General features: G+C 45.6%; 1 protein-coding gene across 4 annotated transcripts in view; it reads left to right on the forward strand.

Annotated features, from left to right (window-relative positions):
• Positions 1-18,166, forward strand: part of RALGAPA2 (Ral GTPase activating protein catalytic alpha subunit 2) — a 1,327,630-nt gene that overhangs the window by 629,484 nt on the left and 679,980 nt on the right. For all 4 annotated transcript variants that reach the window (XM_029593760.1, XM_029593759.1, XM_029593761.1 and 1 more), the window contains 2 exons: positions 13,483-13,581; positions 17,445-17,600. In XM_029593760.1, the coding sequence (XP_029449620.1) occupies positions 13,483-13,581; positions 17,445-17,600 (255 nt within the window). The remainder of the gene's footprint in view (positions 1-13,482; positions 13,582-17,444; positions 17,601-18,166) is intronic.

Consider the following 18,166-nt stretch of genomic DNA (forward strand, 5'->3'; position numbering starts at 1 on the left):
CAACCATCGGTGCCGATACGCCCGTCGGCGCCACCAAGCCATCCATCGATGCCCTCGATGCCGGCGCCGGTGCCTTCGATGCCTTCATCGGTGCCTCCAATTATTCCTTCGATTCCTTTGGAACCTAGACCAGGACCCTCTGGTATCCCACCACCCCGTCCTCCTCTAGTTCCTAGAGGGGCAGGTGCCGATCCCTATGATACTTGGACTGATGATTCCTCCCCAGACACTGATGATTTGCCTTCACCACCTTCCCCCACTGAAAGTAGAAAGCGTTCTCCTCCAGAGGACCTTTCCTTTATAAATTTTGTGAAGGAAATATCTGAATTGGTTCCCTTCCAATTACAGACTGAACAGGATGATAGACATCAGATGATGGAGTACCTACAATTTGTGGATGCTCCCAAGGAAATAACCTCCAACCCTATCCACCAGGTTCTTCTGGATCTCCTCAAGAAGAACTGGGAACATCCTGGCTCCAATGCTCCAGTCCACAGAAAAGCTGACAGTACCTATTTGGTGCAGTCAGCTCCGGGTTTTCAGAAACCTCAATTGGATCACCAATCTGTAGTGGTAGAATTTGCACAGAAAAGAGCAAAGAGATCAAAGCCTCACACTTCTTTTCCCCCTGGCAAGGAACAGAAGTTTCTAGATGCCATTGGTTGCCGTGTCTTCCAAGGATCAATGCTCATCTCCCGAATTGCCGCCTATCAGCTCTATATGACCCAATATAATAGGGTCATTTTTAAGCAGATACAAGATTTCACAGACTCCTTGCCTCAGCAATTTCAAGATCAGCTCCAAACCCTAGTAAGCAAGGGTTTTGAGGCAGGCAAGCATGAGATCAGATCATCTTACGATATCTTTGACACTGCTACTAGGGTATCTGCAGCCACTAATTCAGCAAAGAGGTGGGCCTGGCTCAAGTCTTCCGACCTTTGCCCTGAGGTAAAAGACAGGTTATCTGACCTACCCTGTGTAGGAGATAATCTGTTTGGCGAACAGATTCAACAGACGGTGGCGGAACTGAAGGACCATCATGAGACCCTAAGACAGCTCTCTCTGATGCTTTCTGACTACTCTTCAAAACAGCCCTTCCGAAATGACTCTAAGAAGTCATTCTTCCGCCCGAAGAAGTCCTCCCCACCACCAACCAGATCCCATTCCACGAGATCTTTTCAAAAAGCCCAGTCCCGTCAGACACGGAAACAAAAACTGCAAGCAGCTCCTCAACCAGGTCCTGCTTCAGGTTTTTGACTTCTACCTAGAGAGCAGCAGCCAGCTTCCATTGCCTCACATACCAGTGGGAGGTCGACTGTGCCACTTCAACAACATATGGCACTCAATCACCTCAGACCAATGGGTACTGGCGATAATTGCTCAGGGTTACCATCTGAACTTTCTCTCCGTGCCACCGGACTCCCCACCTCTACCGACGTGGAGAACATCCGATCACTCCATCCTTCTGGATCAGGAGATCTCCCTCCTTCTCCAGTCCAAGGCAATATAACCCGTACCCTACTCTCAGCACAGCCTAGGATTCTATTCCCAGTTCTTTCTAATCCCCAAAAAATCGGGAGGCGTTCGTCCTATTCTGGACCTACGGGCCCTCAACAAGTACCTCCAGCGAGAGAAATTCAAGATGGTAACCTTAGGCTCGCTTCTTCCTCTTCTACAAAGAGGAGACTGGCTCTGCTCTCTGGACCTCCAGGACGCATACACTCATATTGCGATAACTCCATCTCATCGCAAATACCTGAGGTTTCTAGTAGGCCCCAAGCACTATCAGTACCGAGTGCTTCCATTCAGCTTAGCGTCTGCGCCATGAGTCTTCACAAAATGCTTCGTAGTAGTTGCAGCCTTCCTCAGGACTCAAGGTGTTCACATCTACCCCTATCTAGATGATTGGTTAATCAGGGCTCCCACTCAGCAAGCTGCTCTGTCGTCCCTCAATCTAACCTTACACACTCTAATTTCATTAGCATTTCTAGTCAATTACGACAAATCCTACTTAGTCCCATCTCAAACCTTGTCGTTCATTGGGGCAGACTTGGACACCTTGCAGGCAAAGGCTTTTCTGCCTCGACAGCGAGCTCTCACTCTCGTGTCTCTTGCACACCAGCTGCAGTCTCAGCACTCCGTGATTGCACGCCACTTTCTCATCCTCCTGGGACACATGGCATCCTCAGTTCAGGTCACACCAATGGCCCGTTTGGCCATGAGAGTCATGCAGTAGACTCTAAGGTCTCAATGGACTCAAAGCATTCAGCCCCTGTCGACCATTGTCCACGTAACCGACTCACTCCGTCAGTCTCTTGCCTGGTGGAAAAATCAGATCAATCTCCTCCAAGGCTTGCCCTTCCAAGCTCCAGACCCTCAATTAACTCTCACCACCGATTCTTCCAACCTCGGCTGGGGAGCCTAGCTGCTCAACCTGCAGACACAAGGATCTTGGTCTCCAGAGGAAGCCAAACACCAAATAAATTTCCTGGAGCTTCGAGCAATCAGATATGTTCTTAGGGCATTTCAGTATCGACTCTCAAATCAAGTTATCCTGATCCAGACAGACAACCAGGTGAGATAATCAAATTTGCAGATGAACAAAATTGTTCAGAGTAGTTAAATCACAAGCAGATTGTGATAAATTGCAGGAAGACCTTGTGAGACTGGAAAATTGGGCATCCAAATGGCAGATGAAATTTAATGTGGATAAGTGCAAGGTGATGCATATAGGGAAAAATAACCCATGCTATAATTACACAATGTTGGGTTCCATATTAGGTGCTACAACCCAAGAAAGAGATCTAGGTGTCATAGTGGATAACACATTGAAATCGTCGGTGCAGTGTGCTGCGGCAGTCAAAAAAGCAAACAGAATGTTGGGAATTATTAGAAAAGGAATGATGAATAAAACGGAAAATGTCATATTGCCTCTGTATCGCTCCATGGTGAGACCGCACCTTGAATACTGTGTACAATTCTGGTCGCCGCATCTCAAAAAAGATATAATTGCGATGGAGAAGGTACAGAGAAGGGCTACCAAAATGATAAGGGGAATGGAACAACTCCCCTATGAGGAAAGACTAAAGAGGTTAGGACTTTTCAGCTTGGAGAAGAGACGACTGAGGGGGGATATGATAGAGGTGTTTAAAATCATGAGAGGTCTAGAACGGGTAGATGTGAATCGGTTATTTACTCTTTCGGATAGTAGAAAGACTAGGGGGCACTCTATGAAGTTAGCATGGGGCACATTTAAAACTAATCGGAGAAAGTTCTTTTTTACTCAACACACAATTAAACTCTGGAATTTGTTGCCAGAGAATGTGGTTCGTGCAGTTAGTATAGCTGTGTTTAAAAAAGGATTGGATAAGTTCTTGGAGGAGAAGTCCATTACCTGCTATTAAGTTCACTTAGAGAATAGCCACTGCCATTAGCAATGGTTACATGGAATAGACTTAGTTTTTGGGTACTTGCCAGGTTCTTATGGCCTGGATTGGCCACTGTTGGAAACAGGATGCTGGGCTTGATGGACCCTTGGTCTGACCCAGTATGGCATTTTCTTATGTTCTTATGTTCTTAAGTCTTTTTAAGGCTTGGGGGAGGTCTGGGGTCTATTTTTTTATGTAATTGAGGGGGTGGGGAGACCCCTTAGACCCTACGGATGATGATATCTTTTGAGGAGGGAGGGCCGGGGAGGATGTCTGCTGCTGGGAGGGGAGGAATTTGGTTGGGGAAGGGGGCAGAGTATCTTGAGCATCTGTTTTCTTTTTTTAAAAACATTTTGGGCCTGTACCACCTTGATTGGCAGTAGGGGGCTGGGCTGGAACCTCAGTAAACTTGAGGGGAGGGGATTTTATAGCACCAGAAACGGTAGTTATTTTTGGGTCTATGACTTAGAGGCTTCCCAGGGACATCAGGATATGCATTAGCATCCCAATGTCCTCAGGAAAAAAATAACTACTCCTCTTTCAAACTTGCTAAAATAAAGTGTTTGATTTTTTTTCTAAGTCAGGTGCATTATTTTATTTGCATATAATTTCCTATGCATTTCTAGCTTTGCATGGATTTGCAAAATTTATGCTTGCAAATCATATGCAATGCAGCTGATTACAATAAGGGTTTGTTTTGGGCCAAAGTATTGTGTGTTTTTGCCGTGATATCGTTATATCGCATGATTAATAGCATTTATTGTGCGTTATACCCATATCACAAGTTAGTAAATCTAGGCCTAAGTTGATTACCTGTAACAGGTGTTCCCTGTACATACCAGGATCATTCCAGACGGTGGGTTATGTTCCATATCCAGCAGATGGAGTCAGAACACAAAATTCCCAGGGGAGGAACCATATAACCACGCCTCCCCTGTAACAGCTCTCGGTAATGTTCTGACTCCAGCAGATGTGAGCAGGGGACTTGTGGTCCCCAGCTTGTTAGCTTAGGGCTACCTCCTCAGGGGGATCAAGTTTAAAAAAAAAAAAAAAATAGAAAGTTTTAAATTTACAGTTTAGGTCACTTTGATAAGGCTCCTCTTACAGCAGGGGGAGAGCTCTCCGCTGTTGCTGGCTCATCGCTCTCTAGCCTGGTGACTTGCTGACAGGCTGTTGCCTGTTTTCTTTCTTTCTTTTCTCATTTTCCTCACTGAGGGCTCAGTTGGGGTAAGCGTATATTTTGTTTCATCTTCTTTTTCAGCAGAAGACTGCAATTTTTTGGACTCCGTTCGGCTCTCTGAGGTGAAAGTCGGTAGCGCCGGCCTCTCCCTCCTGACCCAGGTTTTCCCCCCTCCCTTTTGGGGAGCGACCGACGTCCCGACCTGTGGCCCCGCGAAGCACCATTCCCCGGGGCCGCCTGCTGTCGGAAGGTTAATTCCCCGTCAGTTCTTCTTCAGGTCAGTGGGGGACCGTGGCAAGCGTCAGTTGCCGGGTCGGCGCTCATTTTAGGCGCGAGCCACCTGTAGAGCCTCCCCGCCCTCTCTCTCTCCCTGCGGCGATGCAGCCCACGGCGCCTTGTGAGGGCTCCTACAGGGCCGGATTATTTTCTGAAGAGGGTCTTTGCTCAGGCTGTTTCCCTGAGGGGGAATGTGCGCCAGCTACTAACAAGGACGTTCGAACTGCAGACCGCGTGGGAAGGAAGCGCCAGGCCCCGTTCCCTCTCAACGCGGGAACGGCGGCCATTTTGTTGCAAGATTCTGATGCCGCGCTTTCTGAGGGGGACACGGATAATCTGTTCCCCACTTCTAGGCCCGTTTTAGACCCTTACTCCGAGTCTAATCCTGGTAGGCAGAGGGGGGATCCCCCGGGAGGGGTGACCCCTCAGGATGCCAGGCCTTCTCCCCTGAATTCATAGTCCTGATGCCCAGGGCTTTTCTTCAGAGCAGAGACACGACCTTCAGGAGACTTCGGGGTAAGGACAATCCCAGGACCCTGATGTGGACGATCCCACCTTGGCAGCCCAGGTGGAGGGCGACGACCTCCGCATATTCCAAGCGGTGGAGTTAGATGACCTCATTCCCTACATCCTACAGGAAATGGATATTTATCCACCTCCGGAACCGGTGGGGCCTGACTCGGCTCTCATTGAAGGGGGACCCCCGCCTAGGAGGACTGCAGCCTCTAGCCAAGTTTTTTCCCACTCATCACAAGATCTTGCAGTTGATCACTCGGTAATGGGATTCCCCGGAGGCCAACCTTAGGGTCGGTCGAACCATGAAAAAATTGTATCCTCTGCCGGCCGATTTTTTGGAAATTCTCAAGGTTCCCTCCGTAGATTCTGCGGTATCAGCTGTCACAAAGCATACCACTATTCCTGTCACTGGAGGGACGGCGTTGAAGGATATGCAGGATCGGAAGCTGGAGGTTTACCTCAAGCGTATCTTTGAGGTCTCGGCCTTAGGGATGCGGGCGGCTATCTGCAGTTCCCTCGCACAGTGAGCGGGTCTTCGGTGGGTGCAGCAGCTTCTCACCTCCCAGTCCTTACCAGACTCTGAGGCTCACCAGGCGGACAGACTGGAAGCCGTGGTTGCCTATGGAGCGGATGCTTTATATGATCTTTTAAGGGTCCTAGCCCGAACCATGGTGGTGGCGGTCTCAGCGCGTCGGCTCCTTTGGCTTCGCATTTGGTCGGCTGATGCCTCTTCCAAGACACGTTTGGGGTCCCTTCCTTTTAAGGGTAGGTATCTTTTTGGTGAAGACTTGGATCAAATCATCAAGTCCCTTAATGAGAACGCGGTGCACAAGTTGACCGAAGATCGACCCCGTTCGTCAAGATCATATAATTACTCCAGAAACCGTTATCGTAACCAGCGGAGAGCGTGTCCTCGGAGGCAACAGCCACCTCGTGTTCCCTCTTCTCGTTCGCACTCCTGGAACCGGCCCTTTCGTGGGCGCCGCCAGGGTAAGGAAGCGCAGGGTGCTGGTACATCCGCTAAATCTGCCCAATGATGCCAGACGGACCCGCTAGGTGGTTCCTCGACTGGGGGGTCGCCTTGCTCTCTTTTACGAAGAGTGGGTCCAAATCATGTCGGATCAATGGGTTCTGGATATTCTAAAATGCGGTTATGCTTTGGATTTTGTTTGCGCTCCTCGGGACCGGTTCCTTTTTTCCCCTTGCGGGTCCTTAATCAAACAGGGAGCCGTGCGGCAGACCCTCGATCGTCTCCTTCAATTGGGGGCCATAGTGCAGGTGCTAGCTGCCGAACTGGGCCGGGGGCATTATTCAATCTACTTTGTGGTTCCCAAGAAGGAAGGTACTTTTCGTCCTATCCTGGACCTCAAGCAGGTCAACCGGTCCCTCAGAGACCCTCAGAGTTCCTCGTTTCCGCATGGAGACACTCCGTTCAGTGTTAGAGGCAGTTCATCCAGGAGAATTCTTGGCTTCGTTGGATCTCACGGAGGCGTATCTCCACATACCAATTTGTCAAGCTCATCAGCGTTACCTACGCTTCAAAATTTTGGGTCACCTCTTCCAATTTCGCGCTCTTCCCTTTGGCCTGGCCACAGCTCCACGGGTTTTCACGAAGATCATGGTGGTAGTGGCAGCAACCTTGCGCAAGGAAGGCATCCTTGTGCATCCTTACCTAGACGATTGGCTCATCCGTGCAAAGTCACGAGCGCAGTGTATCCTCGCAGTCTACAGAGTGGTACAACTTCTCCAATCTCTGGGATGGATTGTCAACTTCACCAAGAGCAGCCTGGTCTCGTCCCAGTTGTTGGATTTTCTTGGAGCTCACTTCGACACCAAGAATGCCAGGGTTTTTCTGTATCTGGACAGAGCTCATTCTCTGCGGCAGCAGGTTCAAGGATTTATGGCGCTCGAGACGCCCACTGCCTGGGACTACCTGCAGGTACTGGGGACCATGGCCTCGACCATCGACCTGGTTCCTTGGTCATTTGCACATCTGAGGCCTCTGCAGAGATCCCTACTCTCCCAGTGGCAGCCGGTGTCGAGAGATTTTCAGGCAATCCTTCCGATTCCGAGAGGAACCTTCATCAGTCTCCATTGGTGGCTGGAACCGTGGCACCTAGCTCAAGGTGTGTCGCTGGAGAACCCGGATTGGGTGATTATCACCACAGATGCCAGCCTCACAGGCTGGGGAGCCGTCTGTCGGGACAGCTCAATCCAGGGTCGATGGACAGAGGAACAGTCAAAGTGGCCCATCAACCGCTTGGAGACCAGGGCGGGCCGTCTGGCATTACAGGCTTTCTTCCCCATAGTACGCCATCAAGCAGTTAGGGTGCTATCGGACAATGCGACTACAGTGGCGTACATCAATCGCCAGGGAGGCACGAGAAGTCGGTTGGTCTCTCTGGAAACCGACAAATTGATGGAGTGGGCAGAGCTTCACCTCAAACGACTAGCAGCCTCGCATATAGCGGGAGTGGACAATGTACAGGCGGACTTTCTCAGCCGACAAAACTTGGATCCCGGAGAGTGGGAGCTCTCGCAGCAGGCGATGCGGATAATACTACGGCAATGGGGGACACCGCACGTAGACCTAATGGCAACCGCCGGAAATACAAAGGCCGCCCGCTTCTTCAGCCGCAGGCGGGAGCGCGGCGCCGAGGGCGTGGATGCGCGCTGGTCCTGCCCTGGCCGCGCCACTGTCTCCTATATGTTTTCCCACTGTGGCCCCTCGTGGGCAAGGTCATCCGAGGATAGAGGCACACCAAGGGTCGGTGATACTTGTGGCGCCAGAGTGGCCCCGACGACCGTGGTTCGCAGATCTGCGCAATTTGACGGTGGAGGGTCCCCTTCGTCTCGGTCAACTGCCACATCTTCTACGCCAGGGACCAATATTTTTCAAGGAGGCAGATCGCTTCTGTCTTTCGGCCTGGCTTTTGAGAGGATTCAGTTGAGGAGGCACGGTTATCCGGAGCCTGTTATTTCAACGCTACTGAAAGCACGTAAGATGTCCACCTCTGTTACCTATGTTAGAGTCTGGAAGGTCTTTGAGGATTGGTGTGGAGCGAATGACATTCTTCCCATGCAGGCCTCAGTGCCACAAGTCCTTTCCTTCCTGCAGGCAGGTTTGGATTTGGGTCTTGCTTACAATTCTCTTCGGGTTCAGGTGGCGGCCTTGGGGGCTTTTCTTCGCAGTGGAAATAAGGAGTTTCTGTCCTCGCATCCGGACGTCTCCCATTTCCTTAAAGGAGTGAAACACTTGAAGCCTCCGATTCACCCACCTTGTCCGTCGTGGAATCTGAATCTGGTGCTCCGAGTCCTTAGAGGTTTGAACGGCGAACCACAAAGCTTGGCTACCATCAAGGAAGTCACTCTCAAGACCATTTTTCTCGTGGCAATCAGTTCAGCAAGACATATTTCCGAGCTGCAGGCCCTATCCTGTCGTGAACCATAACTTCGTTTCACGCCTGAAGGGGTTTCGCTGAGGACGGTTCCTTCTTTTCTCCCTAAAGTGGTTTCGGCATTCCACCTCAACCAATTGGTGGAATTACCATCTTTTGCCTCTTCTGAGTCTGGAGACCTGCGCAGACTGGATGTACGGCGGTCTCTGATACGCTATCTGGAGGTGACTAATGATTTTCGGCTCTCCGATCATCTGTTTATCCTCTGGTCCGGACCCCGGAAGGGTTGCATGGCCTCCAAACAATCTATAGCGCGGTGGTTGAAGGGAGCGATCATAGTGGCGTACCTTGGCATAGGTAAGTCCCCTCCGCTGGTTGTCAAGGCTCATTCTCTTCGAGCCCAGGCGACATCTTGGGCGGAGAGCTCCTCCATCTCCATTCAGGAGATTTGTAGGGCGGCCACCTGGAAGTCGATCCATACTTTTGCGAAACATTATCGCCTGGCGTCGGTGCTCCGTCGGGCGGTCAGCTTGGAGACAAGGTAATACGAGCAGGGCTGTCTGCGGCCCACCCGTGATGGGAAAGCTTTGGTACATCCCACCGTCTGGAATGATCCTGGTATGTACAGGGAAAAGAAAATTATTTCTTACCTGCTAATTTTCGTTCCTGTAATACCATGGATCATTCCAGACACCCTCCCTTGGTTTGGGGGTTTGCTTGTGGGACATCCCTGCCTACCTGTCTTAACAATCTTTTACTCTGTATTTCGAATACTGTGCGTCTTTTTTGTTCACACACTGCTGTTTCGCAAGTTCACTGTTCAGAATTTAGTTGCTGTTTATTTATACAGCGGTTATTTCAATTCCTTCTTTGATTACTTGATCCCTCTGTTTTTAGTCTCTCTCTTTTGGGCTTTGTTAGTCTAGTTACTGAGAGCTGTTACAGGGGAGGCGTGGTTATATGGTTCCTCCCCTGGGAATTTTGTGTTCTGACTCCATCTGCTGGACATGGAACATAACCCACCGTCTGGAATGATCCATGGTATTACAGGAACGAAAATTAGCAGGTAAGGAATAATTTTCTTACCTCTGAAGACAGGAAAATCAGTAGTCACGCATACCCAGCTTTTTCCCCTTCTGGAGTTAGACACATTAATTTAACAGAGTTAAGGTGTGTTGCATGAGCAGGGGAAGCAAGAATTACTGTGCATGCCTAAAGGAACCTTCAGGTTTTCTTAGAAAGCTCTGGTGCTATTGGACTCTATTTTCAAAAATATTCATATACCAATACGTGTATGAATTGTGAAATGTTGGTTGCTCAATTGACTGAATATTTTATCAGAGATGTTAATTTAGTATACATTTTTTGTGCACAGGAAAACTGTAGTGTTCCCATTAATAAAAATGATTTGATAGTCGTCCAATCAAATTTTTGCTTTGGTTCCTCTTTTGATCTAATTGACCCAAGGACTTTCTAAGAGTAGAAGTTCTATATTACTTGCTTTTTCTAAAAAAAAATACTAAAATTTACACTTTGAAGGAAAAATGTTACTTTTTTCCCTGCTATCCTTTCCTTCATCTTAGTTTCAATTAAACCTATCAAAATCTTCACAAAAACAGTCTATATGAAGTCCTCTGGGCACTTCAAAATTCTTTTTCTCCATTTGTGTTGGGACTTTTTACTCTATAGAATGTTTGATGATAGAGAGGGACAGAAGTGCACAAAAGGGGGATGAAGGTAAGAAGAGAGGAGGAGAAAAGCACATGGGGGGAAAGGGGTACAGGAAGAGAATAGAGAAGGACAGAAGATCATATAGAATAATAGGAGAAAGTAAAAGGAGTACAGGAGTAAGTGCGGCAGAGGAACAGGAGCAGGACATGAAGGGAGAAGGACAGGGGAACTCCAGGAGGGGAATAGCTGAGCAGTAAAGATGGGATTCTGCTTAGAGGAAGGAGGCAAAGGAGTATACATAGAACTGAGGGAATTAAGAGAAACAAGAGTAGTGGGAAGGGAAAGGGATTGGGGAAGAGATGATTGTGGGAAGGGCGAGTAAGAGGAGAGAAATAAAAATTTACAAGATAAAGGCAAGTCTTGCCTCAAATCTGTTTCACTTTTTTGAAGGAGTTAATAAACATATAGATAAAGGCGAGCTAGTAGATGTATATTTGGATTTTCAGAAGGCATTTGACAAAGTTCCTCATGAGAGGCTTCTAGGAAAAGAAAAGAGTCATGGGATAGGTGGCGATGTCCTTTCGTGGATCACAAACTGGCTAAAAGACAGGAAACAAAGAGTAGGATTAAATGGACAATTTTCTCAGTGGAAGGGAGTGGGCAGTGGAGTGCCTTAGGGATCTGTATTGGAACCCTTACTTTTCAATATATTTATAAATGATCTGGAAATAAATACAAGTGAGGTAATCAAATTTGCAGATGATAAAAAAAAATTGTTCAGAGTAGTTAAATCACAAGCAGATTGTGATAAATTGCAGGAAGACCTTCTGAGACTGGAAAATTGGACATCCAAATGGCTGATGAAATTTAATGTGGATAAGTGCAAGGTGATGCATATAGGGAAAAATAACCCATGTTATATTTATACAATGTTAGGTTCCATATTAGGAGCTACCACCCAAGAAAGAGATCTAGGCGTCATAGTGGATAACACATTGAAATCATCGGTTCAGTGTGCTGCAGCAGTCAAAAAAGCAAACAGAATGTTGGGAATTATTTGAAAGGGGAATGGTGAATAAAACAGAAAATGTCATAATCCATCTGTATTGCTCCATGGTGAGACCGCACCTTGAATACTGTGTACAATTCTGGTCGCCACATCTCAAAAAAGATATAGTTGCGATGGAGAAGGTACAGAGAAGGGCGACCAAAATAATAAAGGGAATGGAACAGCTTCCCTATGAGGAAAGACTAAAGAGGTTAGGACTTTTCAGTTTGGAGAAGAGACTGCTGAGGGGGAATATGATAGAGGTGTTTAAAATCATGAGAGGTCTAGAACGGGTAGATGTGAATCAGTTATTTACTCTTTTAGATAATAGAAAGACTAGGGGGCACTTCTTGAAGTTAGCATGTGGCACATTTAAAACTAATCGGAGAAAGTTCTTTTTCACTCAACGCACAATTAAACTCTGAAACTTGTTGCCAGAGGATGTGTTTAGTGCAATTAGTGTAGCTGTGTTTAAAAAGGATTGGATAAGTTCTTGGAGGAGATGTCCATTACCTGCTATTAATTAAGTTGACTTGGAAAATAGCCACTGCTATTAGTAGCAACAGTAGCATGGAATAGACTTAGTTTTTGGGTACTTGCCAGGTTCTTACGGCCTGGATTGGCGACTGTTGGAGACAGGATTTTGGGCTTGATGGACCCTTGGTCTGACCCAGTATGGCATGTTCTTATGTGGATGTTACTCTACTTTCTGATAGATGTGTTAAGGTGGATATTGTGTACTAAAAATGTTCAGTGAATTTCTTCCTTTCTTCCCCACTCTGTCTTAGGGTAGATTTTGAAAGAGTTGCTTGCGCAAAAATGGCCACATATGCGCATATGTGAGTGTATGCAAGCAACGTGGATTTTAAAAATCCTCGAAGTACGTGTCTATATACCGGTGCACACACAAAAAATAACAGGTTGGAAAAGGGGCGAAGTATGGGCATTCCAGGATGGGGCCAAATTTACACGAGTAACTCTGTATTTTAAAACTGGAGAATGTGGCGCGCGTTGGTTTATCTGTATAACATTACTGCTCCTCCAGATGAGGAGCGCAAGTCTGTAGATATCGAGTTTTTGGGATTGGGTTAGAGGTCTGGGTCAAGTGGGGGGGCATGTAGGATGAAGAACCAGAGGGGTCTAGAAGGCAGCAATATGCTGGGCAAACTTGTGACTAAATGGAAAGAATGGGTTGTCCCTCGCACAAGCATGTTTTAAAATCTGCCTATATATGTGCATAAAAGTCAATAATGTTCTGTGGAAGGCACGTGCGCTAACTGTGCTTGAGTAACCTTTTAAAATTAGGAGCATACTTCTGCGCGGTTGGTATAATTTAAAAAAACATATGCATGTGTTCACATGATTTAAAATTCCAGCATATCTGTGCTCCCACGCCAATACGCTCATGTTTGGGTGCATAGGTTCATTTTAAAATTTGCCTGGGAGATCGTGGTGCATGTCAGCTTGTTCTCTACATAACTTTACTGCTGTTCTAGATAAGGATCAAGATTGTAGTTCACTTAATATTTGCCTGAAAAGTTCCCAACTATGAAAACCAGTAAACAATTAAGGGAAATTCATTTTTCTTTCTTCACTGATGGAAGTGTTTTCCTGACATGTTTGTTGGTTTAAGTGCCTGTATGTCCTTTGTTTTTCTCACATGTGCAGTTAATTTTATGATATAGTTTCTGAATTCTTATGTTCCCTTTGTTTGAATGGAGGAATGAAAATAGCTTCAGATTAGACCTAATTTTGATAAATTATTTAATTAGAGTGCCTGGGGATAATGAACAATGTACATGAACTTAGGATAAATATATGTAATCTTCAGTAGTCCAGTGTGGACAACTTATCTTATTTTAAACTTGTATTCACTGTCAGGTTCTTTACTGTTTATGCTTTGCTTTATTGCTTTTTTAATGTAGAAGATAATGCATTTGAAATAATGCTATCTTTTCCTATCAGACAAGAGATAATTTATCGATAAGCCTGGATAACCAGTCTTCTCCATCTCCTCCTGTTCTGATTCCACCTTTACGAATGTTTGCATCATGGTTGTTTAAGGTAAGAATCTATATTCAACAAAAATAATATATTTTCTTAAATTGTCAGTATTTGGTTATGCATATTTGACAATGCAAATGTACTAATCTGCTTTTCTAGATAACTTTTTAATTTGACTTTATTTAAATACTAATAACTTTTATTTGCAATGTTTTAATTTACCAAAATTCAAGAAGCAAAAAGGCAAACAAGAGACAGAGCAATTGTAATCATATCATTCAAAAGAAACAATAATCAATAAACAGGAGTAATAATATTCCGTGTATAGACAACCTCAGGGGGGAGCACTCAAGAAATTACTTAGAGGAAAAATCTCCCCTGATTGTCAACCAAATGGCATTCATCTTATTTAACTGCTTCCTTGTCCTTAAGAAATTTTTCTAAATGTTCAGGATCATAAAGATAAACTTATTGTTAGCTAACTTAACATGACATTTATAAGGTAATCTTAACTGAAAATTAACACCCTAGCAATAACACTCTATCTATTCTGGAGAAATACTTTTCATCTAGCTTGAGTTACTCTAGTCACATCTGGAAAAATACCTATTTGATCCAAAAAGGACTTCTCCTGAAGTTTGAAAAATAACCTCAGGATACATTCGAAATCACTTTCAGAAGCATAGATAGCTAAAACTGCAGTAGTACATGCAAACTTTTTGAGGTCTGGAGGAACTCAAGTAACCAATACTCTCAGCTGTAGAAGTTAAATCAGATGAAAGAACAGAAACAAATACTGCTAAATGATCTAAAACCCATAATAAACATAGATAAAACAGAAATAATCATCCTAGACAGGAAAAACAGCAATGCTATTACAACACCATTCAAAATGGAGAACCCAAAATCTTCAATTTCGCCAGTCACACATGCAAGAAACCTGGGAATCAACATCGACAGCGAACTATCCTTCAAGATCCACATCACTAACAAAATAAAAGAAGGGTACCACAAACCCTAAGAATACTCAAACCCTTCCTTTCTCAAAACAACTTCAGAACAGTTTTCAACTACTCATTTTCTCCAACCTCGACTACTGCAACTCCTTTCTATTCAGCCTATCCCTCACCACAATCCGTCCACTACAAATCCTACAGAATGCAGCCGCTAGAATACTAACAGAAAAAAAAAAACATGACCATATCACCCCGTCCCCCATGGCGCTGCACTGGCTCCCAATTAAATATCGAATAGACTACAAAATACTAACAATACTTCACAAAGGGGCGGATTTTAAAAGGCGCGCGTATAGCCTACTTTTGTTTGCCCTCCAGGCGCAAACAAAAGTACGCTGGATTTTAGTAGATACGCGCGGAGCCGCGCGTATCTGCTAAAATCCTGGATCGGCGCGCGCAAGGCTATGGATTTTGTATAGCCGGCGCGCGCCGAGCCGCGCAGCCTACCCCCGTTCCCTCCAAGGCCGCTCCGAAATCGGAGCGGCCTCGGAGGGAACTTTCCTTTGCCCTCCCCTCACCTTCCCCTCCCTTCCCCTACCTAACCCACCCGCCCGGCCCTGTCTAAACCCCCCCTTACCTTTGTCGGGGGATTTACGCCTCCCTCCGGGAGGCGTAAATCCCCGCGCGCCAGCGGGCCTCCTGCGCGCTGGGCCGCGACCTGGGGGCGGGTACGGAGGGCGCGGCCACGCCCCCGGACTGCCCCGGGCCGTAGCCACACCCCCGTACCCGCCCCCAAAACGCTGCCGACACGCCCCCGAAACGCCGCGACGACCGGGCCCGCCCCCCGACACGCCCCCGACACGCCCCCCTCGGAGAACCCCGGGACTTACGCGAGTCCCGGGGCTCTGCGCGCGCCGGGAGGCCTATGTAAAATAGGCTTCCCGGCGCGCAGGGCCCTGCTCGCGTAAATCCGCCCGGTTTTGGGCGGATTTACGCGAGCAGGGCTCTGAAAATCCGCCCCAAAACAATCATAGGACTGCAAACCAGCTGGTTATCTAAAACAATCGAACTACACACCCCAAAACGAGCCCTTTGCTTGACAAACAAAGGTCTCCTAAAAATTCCTCCCACTCAAACCATGCGACTCACCACAACTCGAGAAAGAGCCATATCCAATGGAAGCCCCAAGCTATGGAACTCCCTGCCAATCAAAATAAGAACATTTCTTGCCCTTGTGGGCAAGAAATGAGCTTGTGTGAAGTGTCACAACGCTGAGATATATGCTGGCAGAACTTTCATGGTTGGTTTTCAATCAAAATAAGAACACAGCCCAACCTAAAAATCTTCAAGAAGGACCTACAAACCTGGCTATTCACCAAAGCCTACTTAGATTCTCAATGAAAACCATACATCTGGTTTCACAACCATCAAACCAAACGAGACAAGGACACATTAAATACTACAAGCGAATTTTACACTTTCTGACTCACACAACTCTAAGAAGCTTGACAACCATCCCAACCATAACATTGCTATAACCTCTCACAGAACATATTGTACTATCTAATTTAAATCTGTAATTGTATATTGTTTCTTTGAATATGAACACGTTATGTTAACCTGCTAACACTTTTGTAAAACGTGATGGCAAACCCAAATGACGGTATATAAAAACCCACAAATAAATAAAATTTATTTATTTATTTATTTATTTCGGATTTTTATATACCGACATTCTCAATACAAATATCGAATAAATACCTTATTCCTACTTTGTGGCAGATAATAGATGTTGTTAATAACTGGAAGCTTCTCAGGGGGAAATCATAAGATTTCAAGAAAAAACTTAAAAAGCATATCTCTTGGTGGTGAAATATAAACAAAAAGAAAATTTATAAAACGAAGATTAACTCTCCTTGAGAAGTTCTCCGTAATACCCATTTTAAAGTGTAATATTTTATTATCCTGAATCAAAGCAAGGGATATGTTTGTAAAATTGTAATTTGCTCTTTCAGTACATCAATTTTCCTCAGACATTAAGTTCATATGAGGTCATAGTTTTATTTTATCCCAGTAGACAGCAATTTCTCCAGGGCAGTCACAGCAGTCCAGATTGTTTCTAGGGTAACAGGGAATGTCCAAACACCAGCCACCTTGGTAGATGGAGAAGTTATTATCTTGGGTTTATCCCCCAAGGCAGCATTATCAAGACAGACAAAACTCCAGCAAGCTCAGCACTCTCACCCACTTGGGAAAGAGGATCCATCGCACCCAGGGCTAAAAGGGAAGGCGGTTGGATGTTGGGACTGAGGGAATTATCATCCTCAGAAGGAACAATGGGAGATTCCACAAGCTCGCTATTACCAGACCACTCCTTTAGCCAGTGAAGAAAGAATCTAACCTGGTCTGGAGTCACAGGAAGGATTGTGGCAATAGCTGGATTCAGGCAAACAGCCTCCTTTCTCTTCCTCCCCATTCAGGTGGATCAACTGGCCAGAAATGAATAGGGGGGCACACGGCTTTGCACTCTGGCGCATGCCACTAGAGTGTTTTTTTTAAGATCTCCTAGGGCACACAAGACTGACATCAGGCAGACTGGAAAATGCTGTCTCTTACCTCAGGGCCAGTGCATCCCTCATAACACCACTGGAGCATCCTTTTTAAGATCTCCCGGAACGCACAAGAGTGATGTCAGGCAGGCTGGCTGGCTGGAAAATGCAATGTCTCACCTTTGGTCCAGCGCTTCCCCATTTAAATACTAATTTAAACACAGCCATCTTCATAGGGCATGTCTCAGCAAGACCATTTGTATTCAGAATATTCATGTTGCATCTTCAGTTTTGAATGTGCCTGAAATGTGCTGTGTGCTGAATTAGAACCCAGAATTGCAGTTACTTGTAGGTATGCCTTTAAATTCCATCTTGCCTATCCAGTGATGACACTAACTTTTTTCTTTGCCTTTTCCAGGCTACAACATTGCCAAATGAATACAAAGAAGGCAAATTGCAGGCTTACAGGCTGATCTGTGGTATGATGACCAGACGGCAGGATGTCTTGCCAAATTCTGATTTCCTGGTGCATTTTTATCTTGTGATGCATAATGGCCTAAATAATGAAGATCAGGTACAACTTCCTTTTACCAACTTCATCTTGCCTGCTCTGCATGTTTACCCACTCTAAAGATTTTAATTAAGAATATAAGAATGTTAATCTTTTTTTTACATTAGTGTATTATATGCTCCGCAGGTTATGATAATTTTTATGAAATAATATAAACATTATTAAAGATAACATACATGATCTTTTGAGACCATCTTGTTCCATTCATCTGATAAAGGACTTATAAGGGTTTGAAAGTTCATGTACAGCATCATCTTTGGATAACTATTATGTTATCCCATTAAAGGTATCAAACTGAAAAGAATCCATTTTTTCTCAGGACCGAAAGGACTTCTAGAACTCTTCACTACAGTGATTTATACGATGCATTGAATCATTCTGATAGGAAACAAAAACTAATAACACAAATGAGTTGTGGTCAGAATTGGTTAAATGACATTTTAAAAATCTCTGTAAAGCAAGTCTTGCCAACCGTATTTGATGTCACCTTGTTATGTTTTGAATTTACATTATCCTTTGAACTGCTTAACTTTTTTTTTATGCAAATGAGTTATTGGGGGAGTATAGTG

The sequence above is a fragment of the Rhinatrema bivittatum genome, chromosome 3 (genome assembly GCF_901001135.1).
Source record: "Rhinatrema bivittatum chromosome 3, aRhiBiv1.1, whole genome shotgun sequence".
Taxonomy (NCBI): Eukaryota; Metazoa; Chordata; class Amphibia; order Gymnophiona; family Rhinatrematidae; genus Rhinatrema; species Rhinatrema bivittatum.